This window comes from Rhododendron vialii, chromosome 4a (assembly GCF_030253575.1).
Source record: "Rhododendron vialii isolate Sample 1 chromosome 4a, ASM3025357v1".
NCBI classification, from domain to species: Eukaryota; Viridiplantae; Streptophyta; class Magnoliopsida; order Ericales; family Ericaceae; genus Rhododendron; species Rhododendron vialii.
In genome coordinates, this window is record NC_080560.1 from 37541070 (window position 1) to 37553514 (window position 12445).

A 12445-nucleotide genomic window follows, 5' to 3' on the forward strand; every position below is an offset into this window, starting at 1 on the left:
ATTACTATCATAGTAACGAACACATATCAATGGGCATGAGCAGTACCACGTGTGTAAAGCCATGACGATGGTATAATCAAAATAGAAAGATGAAATTTGAGCCGTCCATTGTCGAAATAGACAGCCCAGATCCCCGATTTCAAAATAAAAGCAGCACTAAGGACATCAAAAATTGAAAGAACAACTTGATTTCCGAAATTTACCCATATCGAACGCTCTAATTTAACGATTTCTAAACATTAGAATTTGCTTTCCATTCAAAATCGAAGTAATTTTAAAGACTGATCAAAGGGAATGATATAAACGAGTAATACAAATAGTACCAAAGTCCAAAGTACTACAAAAGAACATTCATACAACTCAAAAAACTGAGAACAAAGAATTGTGATATAGTGTGAAGGCACCTCTATGTTGATTTCGATGTTGCACTACCTCCATTTTTCCTTCAAGGAGTCGACACCCTAGTAGCTTTGAATTTTGAGTGAAGCAAACCAAGCTCATCCTTGATCTCGAGAGGGTTGGTTGTCTCGTTTCTCGTTCTCTTCACCCTCCTGCTCTCGAGCGTCTTGTGCGTAAACCCGTACATCTGCATGATTTGGTTGTCCCCGAAGTTGAAAGCGCAGTCCATCTGCTTCAAACACCTGTCCACCGAATAATCCCCGAACTTCCCGCACGGCTTGCACCCGACGAAGTGAGTCACAAGCGGCCACCTATCGTCCCCGAGACCGGGATGGTAACTCTCGATCATCTCTTCGTACCTGTCAACCAGAACGCCCCAGTAACCGTGCAAATGGTACTCGCTCTCGATATACACCGTCACCCCATTTCTCCTTCTGCGTCGCGAGTATATAAACCATGGCAGACTGGTCATCGGCTTCGAAAACTGGCCGATCTTTAAGCTCCCGCGTAAGTAACTTCCCGGCCTCTTCCCTAACCGCCTTGGGACCCATCGGGGCCCAAATGTCGAGAATGTCCAACGATCACTGACAGTTCCTCAGCAAGAAACTACCCGTGTTCAACCCAACCCAGCTATGCCAGTCGTACACCATCACCTCCCAGCCGTGCAACACGAAGTTGTGATCCTCGTACCTCTCCCACGGGATCTCGAATGCCATATCGGTAAACATGGCATCGCTATCCATCCACCACAGGAACTCTACCTCCGGGTGAGCCAGCAAGAGGTTCCGGATCAACGGGAGCTTAGCCCAAAACCCCGTCATTTCCGCGTCGAACAAAGCAAAGTTGTAAAACACCTCGATCCCGTGAACCCTGGCGTAATCCATCTTGTTCTTGATCGACTTCACCAGGTAATGATCACCGAACGGGTTTTCACACGGTTTCGGCGAGGACCCGGTAACCAACAAGACCCGAGGCTTGTTGGGTCCCACGAAGTTGGGAAAATCAGGATTTTTTTCCAGCCACTCGGCTCTCTGCTCGTCCCAGTCAAGTATCTGGGGTCCCAGGGTGTAAGCCTCGCTGTAACTCTTGGGTTTTTCGTCCTCGCCTTCGTCCGCCCAAATCTTCGTCATGTCGGCGTTGGCGTAGCTGTACTCCGACGCCGCATCAGAGGCGGCGGCGGTATTGGTTGTTGTTACGGCCTCCTCGAGGACGCGGCGGCTGGAGGAGTTGAAGAAGTGCTCGCGGAACTCTTCGAGGTCTTGCTCCGGGGTCCCGAACCTCCCGGCGCCGATGTTGGCACGAATGACGAGGATCGTTAGCACCAGGCAGATGAGCGTTACTTTCCCGTTACGGAGGACTCGCTTGATGTGCCATAGCTGCTGCGGCCCGACGCACCGTTCCAGCATTTTCGGGTCTATGTATTGTAGGTTGATGAATCCCGACCCAGAGCTGTAGCTCACGGGGCCGCGAGCGAGCACTTTACTTCTGAGTACGGGTGGCAAACGGGCGGATTTGGGTCAAATTGGGTAAGTCGTTAGTGGGTTGGGTCTTTAATGGGTCATTGACCCATTTAAATCCATTAACTATGAGTCTAATTACCCATACCCAACCCGACCCATTTATTTTAAAGCAAACCCGACCCGCCCATTAACCCATTTACATATATACTAAAAATTATGATCGAAAAATTAGAAAAGTAAAAAAAAATTATGATCGAAACTCATAAATTTTTTCAAAAAGACGAGAATAAGTAATTTTTTTTGTCTTATTGATTTTTTTTTGTCTTTATTCAAAAAATTCTAAATTTCGATCAAATTTTTTTACTTTTCCGATTCCTCTCATCAAAACAAATTAATAAATCACAAAAAGATGACAAAAAACAAAAAAAATGAAAAAAATATTTGAATAAGGACAAAAAAATAAGTCAATTTTTTAATCCAAACCCTTTGCGGGACTACCATGAGAGAAATTTATTCACGGCGGAGCACAATTTCACGGGTCCATTCGCGCAATTAATGAATGAGATGTGTTTTCAATTTTGACTGGTCAAAATAATTGTTACCGGTTACAATTGATTTTTAATTCGGACCAGCGGGGGAGAAAGAGAGAGAGAGAGAGAGAGAGAGAAGGGGGGGCGGGGGGGAGAGAGAGAGAGAGGGAAAAGAGACCAGCGGGGGGGGAGAGAGAGAGAGAGAGAGAGAGAGAGAGAGAGGGGGAAAAGAGACCAGCGGGGAGAGAGAGAGAGAGAGAGAGAGAGAGAGAGAGAGAGAGAAAGGGGGGGGAGAGAGAGAGAGAAAGGGGGGGGAGAGAGGGAAAAGAGACCAATTGATGGGTTTGGGTTTGGAAAAGAGACCAATTAAGAGATAAAATTTGGTGGGTTACTTTCATTGCCCATTGGGTCATTTAAGTTGACCCAATTGATGCCCAATTATGACCCAATTAATACTAGGTTAGCTGGGTTTGAACCCATTCTTACCCAACTAATAAATGGGTTGGGTTGGGTCTATTTTCTAGTTGATGGGTCTGGGTTTGTTAATGGGTCTGGGTTCAATTTGTCACCCCTACTTCTGAGGGCGTTTAGCTTCAGGTTCAAGTCTGATGAAACGACGTTGTTGGTCCCCAAAAAGTTTGAATAATGACAAAGCGAAAAAAGTCCAAAAATGCCTTAGCAGTAATTGGAATTGGTCCAATCAAAGTTTTTGTTATTTTTTATATCGGCATAAAGATTATATTATTAGAAACTTGATAAGGATCCAATTGAAGTTACGATGCAGTTGCAATTTAGATCTCAGTTGGTATAGAATTAGTGCCTAATGTTAGAACACGTGATGGAGTTTAGTAGAGTTTGTAGGGTTTGAAATCCAGTAATTTTGAAGCATCCTTGAATCTGCTACCTGCACGCATGGCTGCATGTTAGGTACTTTTCAATGGTTTCTTATGAAAAAATCGCAGAAATCATGGGATTCCTTTTGGCCAGTAGAATTTTGTTGGCTCTAGTTTAAGTATGTGGTTAGGTTAGTCACTAATATAGTTTTGAAAAACAATTTAAAAGTCAAAATTCAAGGATTTTTAGTTGATGTGACACGTGTTGCTCGCAAGGAGATCCTCATGAAAAGAACCCCTACGTACGACACAATATAACATAAAGGGAAAATTATAGTTAGCCCCCTCTAACTAACCCTCGCGTACACTTACCTCCCTCTAATTTTTTTTTTGGCACTTAACCCCCTCAAACTAACTGAAATTTAAACGGTCATAACTTCAAACGGCCATAACTTCTTCGTCCAAAATCGAAAATATGCAAATTATATATCGATTTCGAGGTCTTGAAGTCAGCTTTCTAATGACACCAAAATCACATCACGATTCAAAGCACACAGAAAGTTATGATCAAAAGAGTAAGGGTTGGTAGACAGAAAGACCGTTTTGATCATAACTTTCTGTGTGCTTTGAACTGTGACTTTAACATACTAAACATGTTCAATATTGGGCATTTTTGAAAGGCATCGTCAATGTCTTGTACATGAGATAATTTTTATAAAAATACAAATTTATGGAGTAAATTAATTATACGTATATATCCTAATATAGAGCAAAAGTACAAAGGACATGGGTGGCATTAGAATTTTATATAATGAGAAAAGAAGGGTAAAGTAAGAAATATAAGTCAAAAAGAGTGAATATTAATATATAGTAGTTAAGTCTCTATTTTGAGTGAAAGTCTCTATATACAGAGAACCAAATTTGGGTCTCTAAAATAGAGGCCCAATATAGGGCTTGATTGGAGTAAAATTGTTCTCTAAAATAGAGTGATAAAGCTTGGTTGGAGTTGCTTTTAAGCAACTATATTTACTAAAAATAGAAAGAAGCTCTCTCAATTAACCTTTTCTCCTACTTGATTTATCCTCAACAGTGATTATTATTTTCCTTCTTTCTCACAAATTTTCTCCTACTAAATTTTTTGTGCTTTGACCTGAAAAAAGATTAGAGAAAAGTTAAGGATTCATAATTAAATAGTACTTCAATTTGCAAGCCTGTAGTCATTAGCATTCAGAGATATACTGTACTAGTAAATTTGAATTACTGGTTTACGCTAGCTATTAACACATCTTCGTTCCCAGTTCCAGCCTGATGTCACTCAAAAGTAGTTTTGATATGTTTATACTTTTATAGATAATTCAATATTGATTTCTAACGAGTAACGAGTGCAACTAATTAAGCAGTGAGGGTTTCGAGCTTTCTCTTTTTTACATTTTGATATATTTTGACAAACCTGTGGAGTCATGAAGAGCTGCCGCGTGCAATGCTGTTCTACCACCAGGGCCGCTGTAAGTGATTTGTAAGTTTCCACGAGCGTGTCCACTATGGCCACGCCCATAATCCCTCTTTCAGCAGCTAGGTAGAGTGGAGTTTCCTGGAAGTTGTTTGGGAGATGTTGAAACTCTGCATCTTCTTGTGATAATAATTTAACCACTTCCAAGTAGGTGTCTCTGTTGTCCTTTTCCAAGCGATTTCTGTTGGAACATTTTTAATAAAATAAATGTTAAATATTAATTCCTCTATTATCATCCTCATTATTCTTCCGTTACAAAATCATGTTTATATTAACTAAAATCGGTTACAAGATTTAAGGGAATTTATGATTGTTATTATGTCTATTAATACCTATTACATCTATATATATGGGTACTCCATACAAGTGTGATGGTGTGAAAAATAGAGAAAGCATATGGAGAGTATACACAAAAATGAAAGAGAGTTTCAAAATATTCATAAACTATTTTCTATAGAGTTGGGCAACTCGGTTCGTTACTCGTTCAAACCTCTCGGTGGTCGTGAACATCGGATGAGGAATGCTTGTGAGCTCTTGGGTTTAATCTTGGGGCTAGTACACTCCGGTGGAACCTTCACGAGGGGAAGAATATTAGCCTTAAGACAGTGACTACACGACTCTCATTCTCACAGGCAACATCTTTCCTACTTTCATTACTTGTATATTCTCTTGTATCTACTTGTTGAGTATTTTATGTTTATGTGTACTTATATAATTCATGTGATAAATAAATATTTGTGAATATAAATCCTAACAGTTAAGGCTAATGTTATCTCTCAATAAATCGGAACAGTGAAGTCATGTTTTTATTCTTGCTAGGAAAAAATTCAGTTTCTATTCTTACACGCGCGCATGGCTAGTGACTAGTACATGGATCTTGTATCCTGCTACACGTACACGTGTTTTGTCGGCATGTACTGTTGTAAACCTGATTTGTTACTATGTGAGGATTTGTATCATTTCTCTCTATATCAACCATGCATGATATTTGGCGCTTATCAAATCTTTTCCGTGCCACTACTCCATGGAAAAGAATATGTGGTTTTATTTATTTATTTTTGCTTTGTTCATAGATGAATCTGGCATTATGATTTCCACATATTATGATGAGTTTGCAACTTTACATGTCATAATCAGAAGTAATTCTGTTCGAGTATTCGATAAAAGAAAATTTGGGAGTCGATGCTAAATTGTTGAGTTACTTGACTTGCTACTGCATAATTTTACTGCATCTTAATATATATTATTCGAGCTTCATGAATTGTCAGTTTGGTTAGAATTTTTGAGATACTGTAGAAAGCATGTATTTTGATGCTAGAATCCATTGGGTGCACAAATGTTGAACTCTGTTTCTGCTTTAGGTACAAAAGGAAAGTTATGAGGCTTTTACTTATTTTCCTTAAGCATATATTTGTTTCAAAAAAAAAGTTTTGATTAAATTAAACAGGTTCTCCAATATTTAATCTGGTTTGCAATGACTGACAGTGACAAGCGTGCATTTACGTTTTTGTAAATCAATTTGAAATTTTCAGAAAATAGTGAATTCCATTACTAACTTCTCTGCACAGTTTTCCCACAATCTTAAGAAAAATTCTTTATGGGAATACGGTGTTTTCTAATTTTGATAAAACAGTTTCTGGGAGAATTTACATACCTGTTTGTGAGACCGAAAGTGGTTTACGAGAAAACAAGAGTTTAGTCTTTCATTTGGTTACAAAGTACTGTAGAGCTCCTTTACACTATGTTGAATAGAAGTCCCTACTAGATTTACGTTTTGTTGAATGCTATTCTACCCAATTACTAATGATTAGAATATCATTTAAGGTATTGTTTTATAAACTTTACTAGTTGTGTTAACAGAAATTGGGTACTGAAAGGGAAAAAAAAAAAAAACTGTTGTTTTTCCTTTTGTAACTGATAGCAGTACTTAATAAATGTGGGCTGTGAATAAATTTGACTTTTCAAAGTTTGTAACTCACAGATCAGTGAAAGAATGTTTATACGTTGTATTTATTTGGTTTGGCAAATAACAATTTATTGACTTTATCATGTGATTTGTTGATTAGCAAGGTTAAAGTTTGACGATGAGTGCTCGATTTTGGGGAAAACAGTAGGGTTTTCTTGAATGTTAAAGGGAATCTGATTCTAGGGAAATAGTTGATATATTTGGTTTCGTGTTTATCAGATTCAGTGTGAAGAATGTTGTTGCTTACAGATATATTTTAGCCCCGACTATTGTTGTTTGAATAGTTTAGTGGTTGTGCATTTTTTCCGGTTGATTTTAGTCTTTACCATTGAGTTTTGGAAAACAAACAAGTTGGTGTCCAGATTTAAAAATAAAAAATAAAAAATTCTTGTCCACTAAAATTTGTTATAATTAGGATATGTATCAATGACGTATATAAAGAGTAACCAACACGACCTCCTTTATATATTGTAAATGCTTGAGCATGATATTTGCCACACATGTGGCCGTTACAAACATGAGATTGATGATCATAAAATGCTTGATTAATACTAAGAGATTGTATTTACGTGATATGTTAATCAATAATGGTTTATATCATATTTCTTTTGACTACCAACCTCAGCTCTTCAAGAAGGCAAAGCGTTATTTTAGACTTATATGTAATGATAGCATGGTTGAATTTGCTCATTCCACTCTGCTAACATTTTCCTGAATTGGAATTTTGTTCTATTGGTGCTCCCTTGTTTACGAGATTTGGAATACATTACTAGTTTGGATTTTCTTGGGAAAGGAAAAAAAATAGTTTGTGTATTCTGTGTTAAAGGGAAAAAGGGGGTTCCTTAGATCAAGATGTGGACTTATTTTTTGTTTGTGGAAGTGTTTTGTGATTGATTTCACAGGTTGGAGCCGTGGAATTATCGTTTGATATCACCTAGAGCGTGTTTATTTTGTGGCTCATGGGTTATTATAGTTGTAAGTAAAAGGTTTTGTGTACTATGTGTTCCAAGTATCTATGTATACACCATGAGTTTTTGATAGGTTTTGTACAGGAAACAAAATGATCGTCTATTCATTTTTCTTTGTAGTGACTTCCGTATCTAACTGTTTGAGTAATCTCAGTGGTCACCACTATTCTTAGAGGTTCTATTTCTACGATATCAGTAGAGTCATTGTAGGAGTAACTATTTTGAAAAAAAAAAAAAAAAAACTTTATTCTGCTTCCTTTTTTAAAAGAAAAAGGTTTTACTCTAAACGATCACGTAAATTGCAAGGTTTAAAGTTAGCGTAACCATTTTGCATATGGGCAGTGGATATTTTTGTGGCACTTTTTGGACTTTATCATTTTAGTACCCAGTCTTCTTCTAAATAATAGTTTTCACGGTTTTGATCTGATAGAACACAATGATGGGAAATTAAATATTTCATGACCTTTTGGTGCCATGAGTAAAGTGTTTGTTTTGGGTAAAGATTTGAGTAATTCATAACATCTATGATCAATTTTTAAACAATGTTCTCTGTAAAGGAAAAGTGAGTTAAAAATACTCCCACAAGAATTAGAAACATTGCACAAGGATTAAATCTTGTTTGTAGCTCTTCTGTTGATTATTATTCGGTGGCAATGTCTTAAAATTGGATTATTGAGATTTGTAACCCATAGTAGTAAATGTTCCTACTACGTACTTTGCGAGCATATGACTCTGTAATGAGAAGGTGTATTTTCTGTTGTGCATTGGTTAATTAAAGTTTTGAAACTTGTGGGGGAATGTTGAAGCATATTTACTTTGAGTAAGTTTCAAAACTTGTCATATAAATTTATTGAATATTAAACTTTTCTATAAAAGGTAAAACTTTGTTTTCTAAATAAGTTGAAAACAATGCTTGGTTAGTACTAGTAATCAAGTTTTACTTTACTAAAAGCTAAGTTATGGTTAAGGAAAAAAGAAGGATCGAAACGTGGGGGTTATTTATGAGTAAAAATGGTTTTTGTATTCTTGATAAATTTGTGTAAATCTCTCAACTATCTTAGTATTTGGGAAAAATACAGGAAAGTATTTTCATCTTTGATCGTCTTTAAAAGGTTTCCAATATTTTAGGATTAAGAGAATTCAAGGGTTTTCGTCATTTAAAAGGTTTCAAATGTTTTATTTTTCTAGGCTTATGAAAAAAAACTGTTTTTCTTGGGTAATACGTTTTTATGGTTTGGGAACATGCTTTCAAGTTATATAATATCAAGAAGAGTCATATCTCTTTAAATTGTGTTATATACTTGTGTATTGGCCAAATTCATTAAAGGTGCACAATACTCGCTTTAATATGCATACTACGTGGGTATTAAAATTATAAGTACGCTGCTAGTGTTATGTGGGGGCATATTAGTATTGATTGTCTGTGAATTTTATTTATAGGTTAACAAGTAGTTTAAATGGTCATATTAACTTGCCCTTGCTTTATTCCTTTTAAGGGAAATGGGTAAGGCATGTAGGAGTTCTAATTTCTGTGAAAATAATGATCGGATATTTTTTATTGAGAAATTCATAATACTAATTTTATGTTGGTGAGTTGTGTTTGAAATTTATACAAGTGCATTTTGTAAGCTAGCAAGACGAAGTTTAAGATTTGCACCGATAAAAGGCTTGAGAAGCCAAAGCATGCATGCAAAGTACAATTGAGGCATATTGAGAATTATTGACTCCCAAGAGGAGTAATTGCCTCTGGACTAGCACAAGGCTAGATCCTAAAAATTGTCGAGGGGAATGAGCAAAGCCTATAGGAAGTCACCTAGGGAGGTAACCCAATCTCTATGACTGGAGATCCCATGAAGGAGATTCAATGGGTAAAAACAATCCATATTGCGTGACTTGATACCAGCACTAAAGAAAAATTAGGAGACACCATATAGTGTTGTTCTCCTGCTCATTCCTAAGGCACAGTGTTGAAGAAGTGACAGGTTGAGGATGGGTTTTAACCCTTAATGAATCCAAGGCGAGGATTTTCTCGCAAGGTACATTCCGTCATTGTACCCTCGGAGGATTCACCTAAGTGGGAGTTGTCGTGAGGCCGCGACTATGAGGCTTGGGCTAGCCTATAGAAATTCCCATGAAAATCAAGATTGAGTGCATGGCCATTAATAGCACTAACCCGCGAACGAAAGTCCAATATCGGTACTGTGTGTGTGATATGTTTAACTCTGACTCAAAGGGTCTAGTTCAAGACATAGTTCACTATAATCCTTCAGAGGTAAACTATTAACACTAAGTAAGGTTCAAGTCCGGAAGACACCTTCACCTATTGCACAGTATATAGTTGCCCAATTTATTTTCTAGTATGTATTCTAAAACTCATTTGTTTTTTTAAAAAAGTCGAACTATTGAATATTTTATTAAAAAGTGGGGGATTGTTGGAACATTTTTAATAAAATAAATGTTAAATATTAATTCCTCTATTATCATCCTCATTATTCTTCCGTTACAAAATTATGTTTATATTAACTAAAATCGGTTACAAGATTTAAGGGAATTTATGATTGTTATTATGTCTATTAATTCCTATTACATCTATATATATGGGTACTCCATACAAGTGTGATGGTGTGAAAAATAGAGAAAGCATATGGAGAGTATACACAAAAATGAAAGAGAGTTTCAGAATATTCATAAACTATTTTCTATAGAGTTGGGCAACTCGGTTCGTGACTCGTTCAAACCTCTCGGTGGTCGTGAACATCGGATGAGGAATGCTTGTGAGCTCTTGGGTTTAATCTTGGGGCTAGTACACTCCGGTGGAACCTTCACGAGTGGAGGAATATTAGCCTTAAGACAGTGACTACACGACTCTCATTCTCACAGGCAACATCTTTCCTACTTTCATTACTTGTATATTCTCTTGTATCTACTTGTTGAGTATTTTATGTTTATGTGTACTTATATAATTCATGTGATAAATAAATATTTGTGAATATAAATCCTAACAATTTCACGCTGCCATGTGCAGGGCTGTGTCTCTGTTGACCTTTGTTGCCCTCATTATCTCCTCCACTTCTTCTTTCTCGACCTTTGTTGCCCTCCTTATCTGCTCCGCTTTTTCTTTATCGACCTTTAAGTCCAGCATTATATGTACCCGTACCATCATATCCGAATCGAGCAAATCCCAATATTTAATAAGTCCTTTTTTTAATGATTCAACCACTTTCAAGTACTTGGCCTCTAGTTCCAAGTGACAATTTCTCGCTGCCATGTGCAAGGCAGTGTCCCCGTCGACGTTTGTTGCCCTCAACATCTCCTTTACTGCTCCACCCCAGCCGCTTTGAAGTTCTCGCGTCTCTAGTTCTTTTGCGCGAAGTATCAGTGCTTTTACTATTTCAGCTCGCCCATCCCTCGCCGCCGTATGAAGCGGAGTTTCACCTTTGACATTCAGCCGGCGTAGCAGAGACGGACACGCTTCTATGACCTCTTTCACGTAATCGAGGTGGCCGAATTGGGCCGTGACGTGGAGAACGGTGTTGTGGTTTGGGGTGAGTTCTCCGTCGAGTACGTCTTTGTGTTGCTCGAGGTCAGCAACATCACCTCTCATGGCAGATGTGTACAAGCTAGATTTCATGGTTACCTACGTTCCAGCAAAATATCTGAATTTTGATAAAGTTACATTACTCAGGATGATCATTCTGCTATTTAAAGGCTCCAATGATGTTCTGACATTATAATCGAATTTAATTTTTACGTGGAACAAATGCGAATTAACGTCATGAGACGTATTGATAGAACGTGGCAGATGGATTGGGTTTCATTTTACTTAAATGCTCAACTCTGTCCTATTTGTTTTTTATTAAACGGAAACTCAATCCTTAATTACAAAATGAGTTACATTACATTTAAAGGTCAGAAGTTTGAATCTATCCATGTGTATGTGGGCTTAATTTCCCTTGTATTTGGTGGGATTATTTATCCCCTTTCATGTGGCTATTGGTTCAGGCAGACTTATAGTGATTGTGGACTTGTTTTCAGTTTGATGTGATCACGAGTTCGAATCTCCCCACGTGCATTTGGGCGTTATTCCTTTTGCATTTGTTGGGTTATTTATCCCCTTCGTGGGACTATTGGTTCAGTTAGGCTTATAGTGATTATGAACTTATTTCTAGTTTGACGTCATCTCCATACTTGTATTCTGCTACTGCTTGTAATATAAGAAAAATGGGGATAGAAATTATAATATAGAAATTGTAGAGGGGTAAAAAATATGTGCTTGGTTTGGTATGAAGGAATTGTACATGTCACGAATTTCTTATTTTCTCCTTGTGCAAATTACAAGTTTTACTCCCTGCATCCGGAAAGATTAATTTTATACTATGAAGAAATGTACATTTAGAGAATAGAAATAAATAAAAGTTGTTGTTCTACATCAGGTTGGCTCATTTTCAGGTATGTTTCTTGTTCTTTGTTTTTAATATCAATGAAGTCCTTAAATTTTTAAAAAAGAAAAAAAAAAGTCCTTACATTCTTAAAAAAAAAAAGAAAAAAAACGAGAGAACAAAATACACTTATAAAAGAACTAATGGGGGTTCTTTTTTTCTGAGCTTACTGGAAGAATGGTAGCCGCTGCTTAATTTTGTAGAGAACATACCAGTAAGAGCATTTCCAACTGGGAGCCAAAATTGCAGCAAAAGCCCTATTTTGGCTAGCTTCCAGGTCAAATTCCAAGATCCAATGGGAAGCCAAAAAATGGTTGGGCTATTTCTTCGGCCAAATTTG

The 12445-nt window shown here is 37.2% G+C and overlaps 1 protein-coding gene and 1 pseudogene across 1 annotated transcript; both read right to left on the reverse strand.

Moving 5' to 3' along the window:
• Positions 1–221: 221 nt before the first annotated feature.
• On the reverse strand, positions 222–1887 carry LOC131324187 (xyloglucan 6-xylosyltransferase 2-like; annotated as a pseudogene).
• Positions 1888–10673: 8786 nt separating this feature from the next.
• On the reverse strand, positions 10674–12178 carry LOC131324188 (protein ACCELERATED CELL DEATH 6-like). Its single transcript, XM_058356045.1, has one exon. It carries the CDS (start codon positions 11295–11297, stop codon positions 10674–10676), a length of 624 nt encoding a protein of 207 aa, XP_058212028.1. The 5' UTR covers positions 11298–12178.
• Between the last annotated feature and the right edge of the window lie 267 nt (positions 12179–12445).